The sequence below is a fragment of the Empidonax traillii genome, unplaced genomic scaffold, assembly GCF_003031625.1.
Source record: "Empidonax traillii isolate 1590-97213 ecotype Southwest subspecies unplaced genomic scaffold, ASM303162v1 scaffold8:size5222938, whole genome shotgun sequence".
In the NCBI taxonomy this organism is placed as follows: Eukaryota; Metazoa; Chordata; class Aves; order Passeriformes; family Tyrannidae; genus Empidonax; species Empidonax traillii.
This window is the reverse complement of record NW_020955201.1, coordinates 3,063,581-3,084,343: the sequence shown is the minus strand read 5'-3', so window position 1 is coordinate 3,084,343 and position 20,763 is coordinate 3,063,581. Positions and strand designations below refer to the sequence as shown.

Genomic DNA, 20,763 nt, shown 5'->3' with positions numbered 1-20,763 from the left:
TTCTACATAAATTGGACATGTATGCAAAAACTTGCAAGATAAACTATGAAAAGTCTACAAAAAACGTTTGCCAGCTTCTGCAGCCCTTATTTTTCATGTTAATAATACACACAAATTACACAAATGTTTTAAAAATTTATATATTGCATACATATACAAAAACTAAGCACAGAATTCATGCTAATCAGGTAAGATATTTCTAGACTGCATACTTCTGTTTGGCCTTAAATTTAAAATGGTGAAGCAAGAACACAAAAAGTATATATACCTGCTAATACTAGAATAAAATAGGTTTTCCTGCTGTTTTCTCTTGCACGTATGATGTAAAACGCTTCAAGAACTTTGGATACTCTCGTTTAGCCACTGCGCGTAGCACTGATGCTGGTGCCCATCCTCCTGGGTTCACTACAAGTAAACAGGAAGAAGGACACTGAAATAAAGCAACTCCACTAAAGGCTAGAAAAGAAAATTTAAGTTCATTATTCCTTCAACTCTTTTTGAAGTAACAGGAAAGAATGAAAATGAGATTTTTTTTTTATACCCCTAAGCTTGTGCTGTAGCACTTTCTTACTCATAACTCTCAAGCTCAGTCCAAGTCTGTGATGCCACTATTTGGAAAACAGTAAACATGAAGTATTATGACTCCTGGGAGAATGCCCAAATTGTCGTGGTTTTGCCCAGTCGGTCAGCCCCTGGGGCTGAGAATAGTTTTGTCCAGGTGAAGTTCCGGACAAGAAGCCAATTAAAACTCTCAGTAATGCCTTTGCTAATTACATTTTTAAGAAAATGGAAGAGAAGACTTGTTGCACAGTTGAAATTAGGAGCAGCAGCCTTGTAGAAGAGCAGTGGGCCTGAGTAAGGCCAGACTCCCTCCTCCCCCAGCTTGGGCCAGGGGGGACAGGTGTAGCACTGAAGCCCTCCTTCTCTCTTGTAAGAGAGTGAAGAAAAAAGAGTTTAGAAGACGAACTGCTTGGACAGAAACCGCTGCAGAGAAATTCCAGCGAAGAGAGAAGGGACCTCCAAGGTCAAAGCTGGCAGTCAGAGGAGAAAGAAGAAAAGTTCGAAGGGGGGAGAGCTGCTTCTTCCCCCTTTCGCTCTCTCTCTTCAGCAGGGAAAAGACTGAAAAGTAATCCCTGCCACCTGTGAAAGTTTGTTGGGTTGAGGAGACCCCCCATGCGGCTCACAGAGGAGCTTGTGAATGTACCAAGGAATCGAGACTTCATGAGAGGAACTGAAATGAGACAGAGTTCTGTTGAAGATTTGTTACCCTGAGAGAGACAAGACTTACGCCGGAGCGAAAGATGGCTCGGGTAAGTTTGGGATTTGAATGAAAAAATCTATGCTGCTGCAACTGGAGATTTGTAACCCTGAGAAAACCCACGCTGGAGTAAAAATGGCTCAGGTGGGATGTTGGAATCTGAGTGTGGGATCCATGCTAGACTCATGCTGGAGAAGTCTATCAAAGACTGTTCTCCTGTGGAGAGGAACCTCCATAGGGATCAGGGGTGGACTCATAAGCCATTATCCCCTGTAACTCTGTGGAAGAAGATCCATGGTAGGCAAGTGTCCCCTTGCAAGTCCATGGAAGAGAAGACCCTTCAGGGCCTGGGTAACCCCCAGCCTTTGGTCTTAGCCCAGGAGGGGGGTAGGCACAGCCCTGGAGGCCGACACAGAGAAGGAAAAAGAGTTCCAGCTGCGACGAGGGTGCTGCAGAATTACTGGAGAGAGCGAGCAAGCTGGAACTCCGAGAATGGAGAAAAGGACTACTTCTCCTCCTTGGACTGATATATAAAGGGGGGAGGAGTATTTCTGTAAATATATAGCACTTTTACTTCAGTAGAATTATTGTAAATATAATTCTTTAATAGTTTTTATTTTGCTAGTAATAAATGTTCATATTATTTTCCCCAAATCGTGTCTCTTTTGTCTGTATAAACCTTCTCTCAACTAATAGTAATTGTATGGGGGGTGTGAAAGCAAACTGACCCAAAGCAAAACCACGACACCAAATGGAAGGGGACATTCTCTATGGGCTTCCAAAAAACGAAAGAGACTTGATTAACTTCTTATTTCAAAGAAAACGTAAGTCAATCAACTTTCCAATAACTGCTGCATTTGTGTACAGAACTGCTACACAGCCAATGCCTTACAAATTATTTTAAAGCATGTAAACAAAATTTGAACTGATTCTGAATCACACTTCAATTCATGCAGCAAGTATGTTGGTGAAAAATTACCATATAATAATAGTTCAGAATTTAGCAATGAGAATGTATTTAAGTAATTGTGAAACTTTTTTAAAAAGTAATAAGCAGGGTGAGCTACTCTTGAAGGGTTTTGTAGCTCCAGAAAAGATAATAAGTATGCACCTCCAATACTACAAGACACTGCTAAATACTGGGTACAGCAACAATACAGTTTGGCTTTGACAACTTTTCAGCTAAAAAAAAAATTAAGGAATGTAGACTAGATTATACAGCTGCAAGCATCTTCATACAAAACAATTTGCTCATTCTTGGCACCAAGGGTGAGAACTGTATCTTTACTTTCAGCAGCTTTTCAGCCTAATGAGATGAATCGAGAGAAAAAAAAATTCAGCAGTACACAAAAAACCAACACACCATTACTGAAACTAAAAGCTACACCAACTCATCCCAGTTGCAGACATTTCTGCTCACCTTCCTCCAGCCCAAGGTTGTGTAAGTAGGACTGAGCTCCCAGAACACTACACAATGAATGATCCTATTCATCAATTCATGTAGCACATTAATTTGAGACTTTTTGAATGTGAATACCACAAGTGTGATACTATATATAGATTTAACAGAAAATTGCATCGAGGGTCTTTTTTTTTTTTTTTGCCAGTATTCAACTACCCAGAATTAGTATCTATCATGAATGTCATAAGGAAAAATTTTAAACTTACCATTAGCTACATATGTAATCTTGCACAGGATGTTGTCCCTGCTTATTTCCTTGTTCCCTTCTGGTGGGCTTACTAATGTCTGACAAATCATAGCAATATTGATTTTGGCACGGACACAGCGATTGTTCAGCTGTCAAAAAACATGAAACATTCTAAGCCTCAAACTAAATTTGTTTTAGCATACTTAACCACGAACATTGTATTTCACTAAGAAGTCTAAGACACTCTGAAAGCTGTGTTTCTGAACATCTGCATTCTAGCACTACATGGATGTAACGAGAAAGTAAGTAAAATGAAAGGTACAAGGTGAATAGGGAAAGGATTAAACTAAAATGCCTGAATTTCAGGTTTCTGCTTGCTTAAGACAAGTGGATTACTTCAATTATTGTGACAAATCAGTAAAGGAACATTTCAAGGATAATACATCAGCATGTACCAATATCAGTTAACTTTTCCCTTGACAGCAAGCTATGGCATAACAACCCAAAGAAAACAATCATTGCTACTATCTGACAGAGCCAAGGTAAAACTGTATAAGATAAAGACTTAATCATATATACACTTACATAAGCCTACTCCTATATCTGACAATACCAAAGAGTTATTAATTTGAATCCATATAAAACAACCTCTGTTCTTTAAAATGATTTTTCATCTCCAAAAATTTTGCTTCCATTCTAATGAAACACCTTAGATCTGCCAGCTGAGAGATAAGGCAAGAAAGCTTTTGGCTCAGAATGCCTTCATCAGGTCATTGTATCACCTAGTTTAAATCAGCTGTATTTCTGTATAAGCACCCCAGCTCCCCTCACGCTAATATTGCAGATGCATTACCCCATAATGGAAAAACTTCACCTTAAAAGCAGAACTTCATAGAATCAAAATAGTACTTACAGGAGCACTGTCATGTTCTACAGAGAAATTGCACACAATCCATGTTTCTGGATCATTTTCACTGAATGCTGGTATTTTTTTGATGGCAGACAAATACAGCACATCCCTTTGAGAAGCTGGCCACACCCTCTGCAGAGAAACACCTGAATATAAGCTTTTCCAGGTTTGCAAATTAATTATTTATTCACCTCACTTATTAACTTATTACTTATTAACCTTAAAAGAAAAAAAGCAAGGCAAACCAGGTCAGTTACATTATTCAGTGTTTCTTCAAGTTAGTAATTTCATTTTCAAAACTGAAACAGACATACTGTTATAAATAGGTAACAGAAACTGCAGGTTGTATGGTTATGCTTCATATGAAAAAAATAAGGTAAAACTTTTAAGCTTTTTAAATGCAGAGAGCCAAGTTGCAATGAATTTTTCAGTAGAAAACCAGGAAGAGGCAGTTCCCTTCCTGTTTCCTCAACCTCAGGTTTACATTTTAGTTGATATTTGTAAGCTACAAACTGAACTAATGCTTACGTATATAGCGATGCATCTACATTTACTTATGTCTCCAGAGAGAAAGAAAGAGGAGAGACAAAACAACTATTATTTCCAAAAGCTGCTTCTTCAGTAGGACAGATATGGTGAACTGATATGCGAGAGAAAGTATGAGATACAAAATGCATGATAAAATAAGAAAATATACAAAAGCCTTCCTGACTTTTCTGACACTCAATAGGATAAAAGTCTGGCTTTTACCAGAACACAATACAGATTACACAATGTCTTACTCAAAATCGTGAGTCCTCTGTTAAGTAGTCACACTACTGGTAAAATTATCAAGAAGAATACCTGTTTTAACATTTGAATATTCTAATACCTAGAAACATACAAGAATAAAGGTGAATCTGTATATTTCATTCCTGTCCATTTTTAAAATTTCTAAGTTACAGTTATTGGACTATAATTTAAATTACATTTTTTTAATTGACAGCAGAACCATTTTGGAAGGAAAAACAACAAAGGTTCAAGAACAAATGTACGAACAATTACAAACTCTTGCATTATGAAGTGGTATGTCAGCTAACTGTGGTTAACAGTAGCTCTTATTTTTTGCAAAAAACATCTGATACAGTGGTATAGGATTCTTTCCTGCAGTTTGTTTACTGCTTCTGTTTGCTTCAGATGACTCTTGCCTTGCTGGCAGAGATACAATTATGAGATTAAAAACTGTCCTCATGTGTTATTACAAGCTCTATCAGACACGTACACAACTGATTATGCTCTCAAGTTTTAAAAATTGTTGAAGTTGCAGTTTAATAGAGAACTTTTTCTGAAATGTTGTCCTAAAGAGTATTTTAAGTTGTTAGGACAATGAAGTATTCAGAATAATGTTGGAATACACACTCCTCAGACTGTCTCAGTAAGGTATGCATATGGATGAAGTGTTATTACCTTATGTGTCTGGTAAATGATGATTGCATTATCGGCTAGATTTTCCACAACATGGAAATTTTCAATTGTTGCTAAAAGAAGTAGGGGAGGAAAAACAAAAAATCCATCAGTAAACAATCACAGACACATTAGGTCAACAATATCCTGGCTGATAAATATGCAAAGTTGAAGAACCAATTCCTTACTTTCCCAGTCATTACGAACATCAACGTTCCAGAAGTAGTGGCAAACCTCATGCCCTGTTACCCCTTTAACAGCATGTGTTGCTTTCAAAGGATCTAGAACTATTCCATTCTCTTCCACCTCTCTTCTGTATACCTACAGCCAAACATGAAGAAAGAAATGTAGAAAAGAAATTGTCAAAACTGTTCATGTGTTTAATTGTTTAAATTTAATCAGTAAAAAAAACAAACCAACTCCACTTACCCAGGTGATTATCACATGAATAATTTGCCATGATAGTGTTCTCTGCTAACTACTGCTGCGGACATTCTAACATGGCAATTCAATTGAAATACCAGAACTTGAAGGATCTCTACTTGAAAAATGATTAAGCTACCTTATTTATCACTGTGCACAAGGATTCCTAAGCACAGCAGAGCAGCCAACACAGTAGCTTGCTACTCTAATATTTTTGTACATTGAATTTACACATTACTTTGATGTCAAGCTTTAAGAAGGAGGGAATGAAGAAGTAATCTGCAAAGACAAAGCTATTGCAAGAGTTACACAGGATTTTGTATGAATAAATACATTGGAAGCCACAACTCTGGTGGACTGCAGTCTCAACCTAAACGATGCTATTCTCAGAGAAAAGTTTCAACAGCGTAACTTGCTGAGTGATAGTATTGCCAGAAAATCACAGAATCACAGGTTGGAAAAGACTCTTAAGATCATTAAGTTCAATCATAAACATAACACTGCCAAGTCCACCAGACTGAAAGTATCTGTCTTCACAGCATATCATCTTACAAATTAAACAAACCCCAAATGTTTACCTTCATTTCTCCTTCTTCTACCACTAGCTGCCAATTGGCATCTCCTCCTACATCTTGCAAGGAATATGTCATATGGTTTTTTACCATCTCTTCCACCTTCAAAGGGGGGGGAAAAAAAAAGGCATTTTTAATTCATTCTTTCCATCTTTTTGGTCAGATACTGTGCAGCACTGGAGGTCAATTCCTGTGCAGGAGGTGAATTTCTATTACAGGTTAAGAACAAGCAGATAATGCTGGCCTTCAGAAACAAAGCCAAAATCTTGATTTAACTTCCAGCTTCATTCTTTGTGGGCACTTCCTATCCTTTCTTTGTGTCTCTAAACTGTCAAATCTCACTACTTCTACCTAAACCAGTTTTATTTCAGCATATAGGAATTTCAGTTATCTCTAATAGAATTAACATACACTAAGATATTCACTGAAGAGCATTTAAAAGGCTGTACAAGGGCAGAGGGTTGGGGAAGAAGACTGACAAGCTCTAAAAAAGTGAATGCATATCAAAAGTAATATTGGAAGAGCAGTGAAGAAAACAGTCATGAGTAAAGCATTCCTGCTCTGTTTCAATCTTTATATAGTTGCCATCTAGGAAAAAAAAAAACAGAAATGCATACAGTCAAAAGATTATGATGGTACAGAGTCTCTGTTATTTTATGTTATTCTGTTTCTTTGGTTCCCCACCCCCTTCCAAGAGCCCTGACTAAAAAAGTAAACAAAATTATAAAGTATTCATTGCTGCGTAATGCTTCAAGTATTGAAAATATTCTAATATCTTTTAGGTGGCAAAAAGTTAAGTCACTACTAGTAAACTTGTCACAGCAAGCAAGTCCACGTGATTCACACCATTTTCCTGAATTATTAGAAATACCTTTTTTTTTTTTTAAAGGAAAAGCATTGGTTGGTTAATCCACCAACACAAAGATGAGCCTAAGAAGTTCCCAATCACAGGATTAATAGCCTGAACCTTAAAGTGCTTCTGCACAACTTACAAAATATGAAGTCTAGTATGCAATAAAACAACATACAAAACGTATAGCTGAGTAAATAGTAAAACAAGTAGAAAGCAAAATTAAATAACAGTGATATTACATAGAATTGGAAGATGCTATTTACTTTTAATTTAAGGCAGTAATTTTGTTTGTACTATGTACTCTATTGGCAATACACTTAAGACCAGGAAGAAAATCGGTAATTGAATGAAGTCAAGTGGCAAGTTCTTCACTTTAAAGGGCCTCAGAACACCTCAACCTATTGTAAAAGCTGCTATATCTTTAAGAAAGTGATCTGATCTCCCACTTAACTGTCCAAAGCAAATCAATGCCTTTCTAGAGGCACACTGAAGAACCAGTTCCCATCAGAATACGTTTATAAAAAACAAGGTTGCAAGCTTCTACTTGACCTTTTACTGATACCAAAATTCCCTTCACTCATATAGATTCTAGAAAAAAAAATAAATTTAAGAATCAAGATATTAGCCTGCCTTCCCAAAAGCCAAATTGTCAGCCGGGTTCAGATTCCAATTTTTTATTAATGTAGTTCAGAGCAGTTGTAATGAAAAGATTTGCTGCTTTTCTCATCCTACTCTCTGTTGTCTTTCACCTGCTTGTTCACTAGAAATGAAACTCCAGAGCTGGTGGACTGACTTGGTTTGGCAAAAATTTGTTCTAGACAAAATATGGGGGGGTTTAAGGGGTGTGTGTGGGGATAGTAGCTTTCTGTGAATGAAGATCATTCTTTCTGCAGTGAGTCCATTAACTTGAAATTGCATTTAAAGGCACTCCACAGTAATTTCCACGTAGTAAAATCCATGCAGCCTCTGAAAAGAACAATTTGACTCCAGTCCATTTGATGCTGATACATAGTCACAATTTGCATTATTGTGATAAAGACTCAGTCCACATGAGGTTTGTTTTTAAATTATTAGTTCTGCAGTCACAGTACTGCTCTGACATTTAGGTTTATCATATGTACACAGAAATGTTATCACAGGCGTAAGAGGTGAAAATGAGGATGCCTGCATATCTTAGCAACTACGAGTTTCCTTATACGGAACTGCCTGTGTACCCATAACCCAACAGAGTACCCATTCCTCCCTTGGCAATCAAACTTGCTTTCTGTTACTTACTACTCCCTTACTTCATTATCCCCTCCTCCCAAACAAACCTAAAAGACGAAGTTGACTACTGGAATACCAGCAGACGAGTCTATCAGTGATATGCAATAGGACTTGCATGCTTTTTTCATTGTCCTAAGTTCAAATTTCAGAAATAAACTGACTGCAAAAGGTGTTGAGATTTTAGTCCAATAGGCAAATCTTTAAGTGTTGGTCCTGCTCATGAAGGTGGTAGTAAGGTCTGCAAGTACTAAAATTCCAGGCTCTGCTAATGAAGCAAACAAAAAAAATCCATTCCTATTTGCAAAAAGATTGTTTGGAGTGTTTGTTAATAATTTAAAAAAACCTCCAAAATAACAGATCCCAGAAGAAAGCTCCATATTCACAATCACATATGGACCACAGCAGAAGAAAAGTAAAGCAGAAATGCCATACCTGAACAACTTTTAGGAGAACAAAAAAATCCCCACGTGAATGCACCTGCCTAATTCTAGTCTAAACTATGATCTTCAGACCAAGCACCTACAGAAATTCTGGACATCACTGGAATATATCATTGTGGCTACACTGACATATTCAGGATGTCAAACTTACTTTCTGAAGGATAAGTGAATGCATATATATATATAAACAACTCAGTAAAATTTTTCATACCCACAAATCTTTTCTTTCCACATACTTTGTGGCCTTTCATTAATCAAACTAGTAAAAAGCTGTGATAGTAAACCATAAGATTTAGCATACTAGTGTCATTACAAACGTTTCAGACTAAAATCAAACCTTTGACTTTAAAAGCGAGAAAAAGCATTCAGTATGAAGCAAAGACCATTTCCAGCCTACATAAAGCAGGTGTTATTTTACCTTATTATAACTAGAAACAAAAAAATTTCAAATTGTAGGTATTTCTTTAAAGCTATTGAATTAAATCGAACAGTTTCACAAGATTTGGGCCTGTGCACAAGTGGTATGCATGCAAGCTGGATGTAAAGAAAGACAACCATTTAGTACAGGAATAGAGAACTGCTTTGTTTGTCTCAACATACTAGTTTAAAGCAAGCAGTGATTGATGTAACAAAAGACCCAGGTTTTAGAGAAGAGGATGAAATACAGCAAATATATGCAACCCCCACCTGACACATCAATACAGTACCTGGGAGCTGAATCTGTGAACATCATCAGAGGCACTGACTAGATCAATGGAAGACATGGAGGAAGAGCGACTATAGGGCTACCAGAGACAGACAAAGAAAAAACCAAGTAATCAGAACAAAGGCACAACAGAGCGATCAGTACCAACTTGCAAGCACAAGATAATGAAGAAAAGGAAAACAAAAGCACCATAAGGAGCAAGCACAGTGGCGAATGCTGATTTCATGCACCTATTATATATTATGCTCCCAGTGTAGCCCTGACAGGAGCATAGTGTTTCCAGTAACACTAAAAAACAGTCAATTGATCCTGATGCAACCGACTGGATTTTTATTTTATTATTTTTTTTTTTTAATAAAATCAATTCAATGAATTTGGGTGAAGGTATCTTGAAAACACTCGGGTTAGCCAGCTGGGATTTTTCCTTTATTGTATGACTGCCAGGCTTAATACAAATCAAGAGTATTGTAAACAGATACTCTAATCAGAATTTTTTGAGCCAAGACAAAAAGGTCATCAATTCCAGCTACTTTATTTGAAAATGAGCAGATCATTGGAAGTTACTAGAAACACCTAAGAATCTCATCTACCATACAAAATATTATACAGAAACATCACAGACCAGCCCATTATTCTGAGGAGATCAGGAAAAATATCTCACCGTTTGCACAAATCGATGAGTCCCCACAGCAGTATATGCATCTCCAGAAGGTAAGGATGTTGGCCAGTGTAATCTAACCTTTTCACTTTGCGACTGCAACAACATAGGTTTAATTATTATTAGTCAGCTGCTACTGGGTGGACTGTGAAAAAAAGTGAGTCATGCTTAATCTACATAGTGACTACAACTAATGCTGTCCATGACAGGAATGAAGCTGTCATTCTGCTGGAATTCTCATTAAGTGAGTGGGCCTGAAGACTGAATCCATCTGAACTTCAAGGTGTATTTCTAAGTTAAGGAAAACATATCAAGGATCCATGCAGTACTATCACAGTCACTAAAAACTTATACTCTCTGCTAAGAGACCCCAACATAGGTAAGCTCTGTGAGGTACTACATGTCCATTAGAAAGTCTTTTAATTCTTGAGTAACTGTTATTCACTGTATTCCTAAGCATATAAGCGTTAAAGACAAAGGATGCACCATTTTGTTATTGCCCCTCATTCTATATACTTTCTAATATTCTGTATACTTTCCTCACATGTATCATATCCTTTTTGATCCTTGTCACTGAAGTGTATTCAAGAAATGAATTAGAGAAGTAGCCAGAGCCCACAGAATTTTTGAATAAAAGCAAACACCAACAGAACTATGTCTTTCCTACTTCACATATCACTAAGAGTAAAAAGAAATTTTAGGTTTTGGAGGCAACTGCAGCATTTCATATTCTCATTTCAATGGGGCATCAGTTACATATAAAGATAAGTTTCATACAGGACACTTATTTAGCAATTAGAAACTAGAGACATTAAATTAGCTTAACACTTATACTATCTTTTTCTGTACAACCTATGAAGTCACTTTCTCAAAACTGGCATTAAGCAACAATATTTAACTGTAAAAATGTTAAGTGAAATCTCCTGATCAGTGTCAGAATAAAATATCTACAGTTTTGGGAGATGCACCTCAGGCCTGACTTTAAGTCACAGAAGTCTCTCGTGAAGGGCTCATTATTACGATATTTTTCAAGTATCAATACCTGTTCTTCCATTTTATCTTGTCTATCAAGAGCAGCTTCAACAGCATCAAAGAATTCTTCTTCATTAATTAGACTATTAGGACCCTCCTAGAGCATAAGAAACAAAACTAGTTAAAAATCCTGGAGACATGAAAGTTCCACTTCAATTTATTATTAGAAATATATATATAAATATATATATATATATAAAACAGATGGAAGCAAATTTCTTCTAGACCTCAAACATTTTCACCAATATTACAAATCCTCTGAAAACCTGTACTTGTTAAAGGAAGTTACTCCCTTTAATTACAATATAAGGATAGTTGTATAAAGAAGGAAAAAAACCCCAGGAAACTGAGTAATTATGTCAATATGCTTTGACGTCAAATTTAGGTTTTAATTAATAAACATGCTCTTGAAAATGCTTACAGTGTGTCAGTGGAGTACACCTATTAACATAATTGTGTAGTTAGACTCTTTCCAAGTATTTCAGTGCCTTAAGGCACTGAATTTCAGGTATTTCCTCAAAATATAACAAGAAACGACAAAATTCTGGGGATCTCTACTGAAAATTCTTGGAAAGCACAGTTAAGCACTAAACAGCAGGTAGAACTGAGTCACCAATTAAAAACTCTAGTTTATGATTAAAATGGTAATTTCCTTAAATTAGGTTTGTTTCCTTTACTGTATTGTAAAACAACCCAATCCAGCAAATTAAAAAAAAAAAACTATCACATAAATACCTGAAGAAGCAGCTGGGTTCATAACCAAGTAGACAAAATCCAACTTCCTACCCATTTCTTAATTTTACAGTGCATGCCTCAGTGATAAAAGATAATCTCTGCTCAAGTATCTTAAATATCTGTACAGTACTATTTCTCAGGCTGACTTGTAAGTAGAAATGTGTTTGATTAATGTACATGAAAGAGTTAAGTTCTTAAAAACTATGCAAACTGCAATATATGTGCATTATCTTACATCATTATTGTGGATGCCTCATCCATGGAACTGTTCAAGGCCAGGTTGGATGGGTCTCTGAGCAACCTGGTCTAATGGAAAATTTGTCTCTGACTGTGGTGGGGGAGTTGGAACTAGGTAATCTTTAAGGCCCCTTCCAACTCAAGCCATATTATGATTACTCTTCAAAAGGTGGCTCAAGCATCTTAGACTAAATATCTCACTGAGGAGGATGCTAATGAAATATGCAATTTAACAGATGGAACTTAAAATCAATGAATTTGACAACACGATATTTCAAGTGCTAGTGACAAACTAAAAATCAATTTAAGTTAGACTTCAGATTTTAGGATTGCCTCCGCAGTCAGGGTTTTCATATTTGCTTTACATATCTCTACATCTGAACAAATAAAAAGGGAAAGTACAATACCAGTACACAGAAGTAGTATCAAATGTAGAAGAAAATAAAATCAACAGATACACCTATAAGAAACACACTTCAGACAACATCAGAACATGGAAGGTAAAGACATATTTCCACTTGCAAGAAAATAAGGACTCTGATTCCTCATATAGTTTCAGTTTTCAAGGTGAAAAAATAAATGTGTCATGAACACACTTGTAAATCACACTTGCACAGGCTTGAGCAACACCAGTTTCCCTTCTGAGAAACAACCCAATCTTTACAAATGTATTGGGTTTGTGTTGCCAGGTTTTGGCAGCTAGGGGGGGCTACAGGGGTGGCTTCTGTAAGATGATTCCAGAAGCTCCCCCATGTCCTACAAAGCCAATGCCAGCCAGCTCCAGGACAGACCTGCTGCTGGCCAAGGCTGAGCCCATCAGTGACAGTGGTAGCTGCTCTGGGATAGTGTATTTAAGAAGTGGGGGGGAAAAGCCTGTGCAACTGCATCCAGAGAACAGCAGAGTGAGAATACGTGAGAGAAACAGCTGTAGATACCAGTGAAGGAGGGGGAAGAGATGATCCTCATACTGGAGCAGAGATTGCCCTGCAGCCCATGGAGGTCCACAGTGGATCAGAGATCCATATACAGCCTGGGGAGGGCCTCATGCTGGAGCAGGTGGATATGCCTAAAGGAGGTTGTGACCCTGCAGGAAGCCCAGGCAACTGGCAAAACCTGTGGCCCCATGGAGAGAGGAGCCCATGCTAGAGCAAGTTTGCTGACAAGACTTGTGACCCCTGGGGGACCCACACTGGAGCATTCTGTTCCTTAAGGACTGCACCAAGTGGGAGGGATCCACTGGAGCAGTTCATGAAGAAGTGCAGCACACAGAAGGAGTCATGTTGCAGAAGTTCATGGAGGACTGTCTTCTGTGGGAGGGATCCCACACAGGGGCAGGGAGTGTGAGGAATCCTCCCTGTGAGGAGGAAAGAGTGGCAGAGGCAATGTGGGACAAACTGACCACAACCCCCATTCCTTTTCCCTCTGCACAGCTGAACGGTAAGAAGCAGAAACTGGAGGCAAAGTTAAACCCAGGAAGGAGGAGCAGGAGAAGGGTGTTTGAGATTTGACTGGTAATAAACTAAGCTGTATTTCCCCAAGTTGAGTCTGTTTTGCCTGTGTCTGCAATTGCTGATTAATCTCTCTGTGTCCTTATCTCAACTCAGAAGCCTTTCATCATATTTCCTCTCCTCTGTCCAGCTGAGGAGGGGAGCGATAGAGCACCTTGGTGGGCATCTGTTGTCCACCCAGGGTCATCCCACCAGAAAGTCATACCATTTTAAAAAATTTCAAAAGCAGAATTCATACCTCATAGTCTGGCCCTCCAAAGTGGGACTTTTTCTTCAGTTCTGTCACAGCATTTTTGTATGCTTCTTCAATTCTTCTCCTTTTCTCCATCTCCTGTAAAATTACACAACCATTTGATGCAGTGAGAATGAATTGTCAACATATCAATAAGTGGAATGACATGGGTAGTTTTTTCCTCAAGTAACAACTGAAAATTTGCTGATTTTTGCTGAAAATTTGCAATTGAAATTGATGATTTTCTGAATGAGTTTGCATGCATGCATTATATGTGCACATATACATGTATATATTATAGTAAGCTTAGGGAACTAGTTGTCTTGAGGAGACCTTTTAATTCATGTGGAAGAAACTAGATCAGCACACAAATACTAGTTTCTAGTTTAAGCATGGTTCATTGAGTGCCATATTTTGTGTCTGACAGTTTATATAAACCTCCTTGATACAGATGCTTGGGCAGGGATAACAAAAGGTAAAAAGTAAAACTAGTAAAAGACTAACATGCTCAACGTGGCGATATACTAATGAGTTACACGCTGTGAGTTTGTATCCTAATTATAGGATCAATGTGAATCATTTTTGGACGCCATGCAAAGACTAGCAACTTGACATCATTCTCACATAACAGTTTGTGACCGTAATACAGCCACTGCAGGTGTCTATATCACTGTACCTTTTGAACAAAATGCCAGTAACACTACTATTATAGTAGAATCAGATAAAGTCTAATATTTCCTCTGCAAATTCTGCATACTGACAAATACTTTCAGTGAAAAAGCTACAAAGACTTCCGAAATTCTTGTAGAATTCAGCTTTTATATGCAAGATGTTTCTTTGTCCCCTTTCAGAATCCCTTCAAGCGAAAAAAAGTGAAGTCTTACAGGTGACAACTGGACACCACACACTACCTCTTGCAGATATGGTCATAATTATTCAGCAACCCAAACTGAAATGTAAAGATTCAGTGGAAAACCATGAAGCAATATGGAAAGGCTGAGTTTACCAACTGGGAATTTGGAGGTAAGATTCACTCTGGAACACATTTTCCAGTTTCCAGTAAAGCAATAGCTTTCATGTAAAACAAAGTAGTATAGTTTTCCCCAGAAAAATAAAAAACCCAGCACTTAGATGAAGACAGTATTGTCTGTAACTGTGACTGTAGGCTTTTCTCTTCTGAAACTATCACAGAGGCAGGAACTGCTAAAAGGTTTCACAAAATTTTGCATGTTTATCTTTCTTGAAAGTAACTGCAAAGTTGTGAAGATGCATAAAGCATGACTTGAGTGTAAGTCACTGAGAGGAAGCATAGAAATTTTTTTTTACCAGACTTGGAATGAAAAACAAACAAACAAAATAACTCAAAAATCAAAAAACCCCCACCCAAAACACAACTCCTCCTCCCACTCACCCCAAATCTCCACACCTTCTATCTGCTAATTACTGATAATTCACATATGTCAAATACAGCTCCCCAGATCTGCCAGCTTCTCTTGGCAATAATACTAAAGAAGGCAGAAATTGGGAAACTGACTGTACAACAACAACAAAAAAACCTACTTGCTTTATTAAAACTCTGTAAAATTTAAAGAGACGTTTAAGTTTCAAATATCAAAGGTGAACAAAATAAGTGACCTAAACACATTATTAAGGCAACATTTAATGTTCAGAAGATAAACTTGCTAATTAGTAACAATTAGTAAGACCAAACGAAACAACAACAAAAACTGCTGCTGTAGTCAAGAAAATATAAAAAGCATTAACATGAGGACTTTGCTGCAAATAAAACAATGGTCCAAATACAAAAGACAAAATCCTTGTGTATCCATTTTAAGAAAAGTCTATTAAAATACACTCAACACTTTATATACTGCACTGGAAAAATAAAAAGTCAAGCTCAAGATCTTAAGAGTTAAGTGTAAAAGGTGGAAAGAAAAGCTGTAACTACAATTACCTTTAGAAGACACTATATGCCTTTGTATTAATGTTATTTTGGTATTGAAAGAAAACTAACCACAGAATCTGTACTTTTATAATCTCATAATATTTTTTTGTTTTCAGAGAATTTTGCACACCTATCCAAGAAAACCAGAAGTACAAAGATCTACACCACTCTCATCCAACATCTATTTATCAGATAGCAAAAGAATGGTTTTGCTCAGGCCTAGAGTTATAGAAGATACTCTTTATAAAGCCATGTTTAAGTACTAGATAAAATTAAAACAAAAGCAGCTCTTTTATGGAATGCAGAGCTCTACTGGAAGCAGAGGTCTGAATACAGTCAACTGCTGTCCTTAGGGGTGTAAGTGTCAAGGTGCTGCTTACAGGACTGCAGGGGTGGTATTTGTGGGAGTAGACCACAGCTTCACTCTCAGCCAAAGCTATTTCACCATAATTCTATGCTGTTTAATTCATCAAAAACCTCCTCTTCCAAAGGGCTAGCAAATAGAGGAATACAAGTAATTCTTTTATGTTAGAATTAAGGTACTTTACCATGTGTGTCCTCTAACCCCCATTAAATTTCATTGACAAATGTGACTTTAAAAAGTTGCAAGTCTACTAGAGCAGAGCAACTTAAAAGCTCCAAGGTTTCAGAAGCTTTTGCCACTTTAATTTCTAGGAAAACAAATCAAAATAAGTTTGTGACTCCCTTTAAAATGTACTTAACCATGCCGTATGAGATATTACCCACATGAGACCCAAAGTGAAATTTAGGTTGGAATTTGCTAACCCCTTGCACCTTAAATAAGTGCTTTAAAGTTAGTCCAAAGTAAAAAATAAAAGTAACAACCAATTAATATAAATAAATTCAAATTTTATATTAACAGTAACATATTATTCTGCATTAAAATATAGTAAAGTAGGGGCAAGGAAAACATCACTTTGTCCATGCTCTAAGGAAAGTCTGATCAAATACAGTGAACTATGTTTGCTCAGCATGGAGAAGAGAAGGTTTTTGCAGGTGGACCTAAGAGTAGCCTTGCAATGCCTTCAAGAAAGTAATAAAGAAACTGAGACAGATGCTTCACAGTAGTTTACAGCAGAAAGATAAAAAACAAGAGGTAGATACTGGAATATGCAGTTACTCAAACTGGACATAAGACAAAACTTTTTCAACTCTAACAACAGATGAGCAGCAGAACAGGCTGCCCAGAAGTGCTGTGCAGTCTCCAGCCTTGGAGACCTGAAATCAGACTTGATAAAACCCTGAGCAATTTGATCTGACCTCAAACTGTCCTTCCTTTAAGCAGAAGGTTAAAGAGAGAGAAACCTCTTGAGCTCCCTAGTCCAACCTGAATTACGCCCTGATCCTATGAACAAGCTTCAAGTCTTGGACCTACTGTAATTCCTTCAACTACTTCGATGAAACCCATTGTTGACAGAGGTCCCAATACAGTTAGACAGGGCCAGGCCTTTGACATACAGACAAAGATAACACAGGATTCAAATATGGATGTATTTCGTCTGAGTATGTTCTTTCTTTGAATAGTGTACCACTAAATGGAGTAAAAGTTGAAGCATAATATGCATAATATACATATATAATATGTATAATATACACCACAGGGAAACATTAACTAAAAAGGAACAGAACAACAGCTGCCTGCACACCAGCCAGTGATGTCAGGATTATGGAAACTAAAGTCTGAAATACGACCTGCCATGTCTCCAACAACAAATCTCAGGCAGAAAGACACTGTTCCTTTAGAAGTGTTACAGTGGTTAAGTAGGCTTAGCATGAACCATCACTGCCATAAGAATAACATATATTGTAACAATACACATAAATAATTTAACCAATTAGTATAAAACACATTTAATCTCTTCAATCTGCCAAAATAAAGTGAAATAACTGTATCTTGAAGAGACATTTCAAGTTATAACTGGTTCTCCTATTATCAGCATCTCTTACTACATTAAAACATTTCAGAGACTTGTACATCATTTTGCACACATGGATAATTATATCCATGTTAGAAGGCTACAAGCAGTACACTTACTACTATGAAATAATGTCAAGTGCTTTACAGATATAAAACATATAGGATTACCATCTGTATAAGAGCTAGGAAAAGAAAGCCTATGATGAATGGTGTTACTATATCACCAGTAAAGATGAGGCCCTTAGCATTTTATATGGGTGATAATGAAAGCATCTAAAATTAATAAATGTTGTACATAAAAATAAAAGCAGTTTCTGGAGTAAAAAAAATTAACATCAGCTAATCTGAAATTTTAGTTTCAAGCTAAAGAAAACTTCTCCCAGCAAAAGGAAAATGATCTTACCTTATCTAGCCTTTTTTGCCAGCTTTCTTCACGTTTTACCATGAGTTCAATACAATGAGAGAGTGTAGCAAGGATTCCAGCAGTGGTTGCCTTGAAAGTTATAGCTTCTCCTTTAAAGTCTATGCCATTAATTCCTTTGGGTGTCACATGTGGAAACACTAAAAACACACATAAATGAATCTCTGGTAACAGCCTTTAAATCAAACAAGCACTTTACACATATGTACTATATTTGAAGACAATAGACTGGTTAGAAAAGAACCCTAATTTAAAAATAAAAATCAGTGTTGGTAATAATTTTCAGCTATCCATCTCTACAGCTTCATCTTGCTATACTGTATTTCAAGCCTGCTTGTAACGCTGTATTACTCTGCACTCTGCAAATCATGTGGGTGGAGGGAGTGGTAATAGTTTGTAACAATAGCAGTTTGACAGCTCAAAATGGGGCCTAATTAACACCGAGCAACCTTAAAACATATCGGATACAGCACTAAGAAAGGAACAATTTCAAAACGTCATCAAACCCAAAATGTCATACTCAAGGCTGCTTTAAGCATGCAATTATAGATTTTAAAACCTCAAAGTAAAACGGTGTAAGAAAAAAGTATCAAATGTGTTGAATTATCCAAGTATTGTGGGTTTTGCAGTTCCAGCAACTACTTCATGCTGTCAACAGGGCCATCTGTTGCTAAGGATATTTTAACAAGTCATTTAAATGCATGACAAAAAAAAAGTACCTATTACATGTCAAACTGGTATGTAGGTTGACACAATAACAAATCAAGTACTACACATGAATGTTAGAAAATATTATAAAGCAGAAGTAACACTCAAGTTGAAGCTGACGGAGTCCAGCAGGTTGAAGTAACTGCTGCTATGCCATTGAGCAATATAATGACTTATCACTTAGATTGATACAAGTTTTCCCCAGTCTATCAGTTTGTCAACATGCCACTGCTGTAGTTTAAAAAGTACAAATAAGTATTTGAGTAAGTTTATCCAGAATCTGTCTGCAAGGGCAAAGCAGGGCTTTAAGCATTTCAGTTCTTGTAAGGAAGAGAAATGCTACTGTCATCCTCTAATGGCATAGCACAGTATCTGCACTTTGGGAACAGAAAGTAATCGTCACAAGAGTCTTCAGCAGTGGTTTAAGTCTCTAGAGGATTTTTATGCATCCCTTTCAGGGAGAGTCAACCTGTTTTTTAATCCACTGACTACAGACTACCCAGCACATATACTATGGTAGAATGCAGTTTGTTTTTTTTTTTTTTTTTTTTTTTTTTTTTTTTTTAATGTTAATCAAGAACATTTCCTAAAAGGTAAAGCTGATGAGGGGCTGGAGGGGAAATGAAATAAAAGAAGGGAAAGAAAAAATGTTTCAGATATGATCATGAGGAGAGCAGCTTCTCCTTCAGAGGGAACATAGAGGAGGCTGAGACTGAAAGTGGTATAAGCTGACAAGGTGGTGATGCAGTGGCTGAAAATAATTAAAACTACACAAGAGCTTTGCCCATAACATTTCACAGCTGAGAAAGACCATTTTTTACTAATAATTTCTCCTGTTGGTGTAGACAGTGTTCACACACAGGCTTACCAGCACAGCTATGATGCTTACAGATGAGATTTTTCTCTCTCAACCAGGAAACATGGAGACACACTGAACAAACTGCCCCTAACTGCAACAGTTTACAAATTCAGAAATCTCTATGGTAGACTATAAAGGAAATGCAGCAACCCAGCCTCATTTCCCAGAAAAGAGAGCTTGTGTCCCTTTCTAGGTCTCAGACACAGTTCATTAACACTTCCACACAGTTTTAGTCATCATATATTCTAAGTCATTCTTTAGTAACTAGTCTCAGATAGCAGTGATAGTGGAGAGCTTGCAGACCTAAAGTCAGTGTCTGTAGTTCTTTTCAACCATTACAATTATGGGCAAAACCAAACATGTTGCAGAAGGATGTAAACCCTGTTTCTTTAAAGAGATGTTCACTCCAGAGATTCTTTACAATGGATACATGTATTTTGACTCATTCCTAATCACAGGAAACATGTTTTTCTGAAACATGTCAGAAGATGACCTCAACCCTCTCCTGAGCAACAACTGAGCTTCAGCACATTAGAAGTACTTGTCAGAAGACTTTTGGAGAGCCCAAACATCTTTCCAATTCCTGTTTTATACTTTTCTTCATATCAGCTACATACTGATTTCTTCAGAATGAAGTCTGCTATCAGGAGATCTATGTTTCACAGTAAAGGCTAAGAGGAAAGTGTTCTTACTGCACTTTGGTGATCAAAGTGCATGAAGTCAACTGAAAAAAGCAGGATTTTTTGTTGCACTTTAATTTCAACATGTTCCACGTGGTTCCTTTTTAATTATCCCATCTACGCTCTATTTCTGGTTTGTCTTCCCTTGCATTTCATACAAGGAATTCTTCATACTGTGTTTTAGCCTTCAATAGCTTTTTAGCTCTTCTTTCCTACACCTCTGTGTCTGTTAGGATAGGCATTTTGCCTTCTTGTTCCCAAGATTCTGTGCATAACTTTCCCAGAAGTC

At 37.1% G+C, this 20,763-nt stretch overlaps 1 protein-coding gene across 4 annotated transcripts in view; it reads right to left on the bottom strand.

The window, feature by feature from the left end:
• Positions 1-20,763, bottom strand: part of COL4A3BP (collagen type IV alpha 3 binding protein) — a 72,869-nt gene that overhangs the window by 3,772 nt on the left and 48,334 nt on the right. For 3 of the 4 annotated variants that reach the window (XM_027883056.1, XM_027883081.1, XM_027883070.1), the window contains 11 exons: positions 18,210-18,367; positions 13,929-14,021; positions 11,221-11,307; positions 10,182-10,274; positions 9,522-9,599; positions 6,262-6,357; positions 5,449-5,581; positions 5,264-5,334; positions 3,821-3,949; positions 2,927-3,056; positions 269-405 (listed from right to left, as the gene is read on the bottom strand). In XM_027883056.1, coding sequence (XP_027738857.1) covers positions 278-405; positions 2,927-3,056; positions 3,821-3,949; positions 5,264-5,334; positions 5,449-5,581; positions 6,262-6,357; positions 9,522-9,599; positions 10,182-10,274; positions 11,221-11,307; positions 13,929-14,021; positions 18,210-18,367 — 1,196 coding nt within the window. In that variant the 3' untranslated portion in view covers positions 269-277. The remainder of the gene's footprint in view (positions 1-268; positions 406-2,926; positions 3,057-3,820; positions 3,950-5,263; positions 5,335-5,448; positions 5,582-6,261; positions 6,358-9,521; positions 9,600-10,181; positions 10,275-11,220; positions 11,308-13,928; positions 14,022-18,209; positions 18,368-20,763) is intronic. The other variant, XM_027883064.1, reaches the window with a different exon arrangement.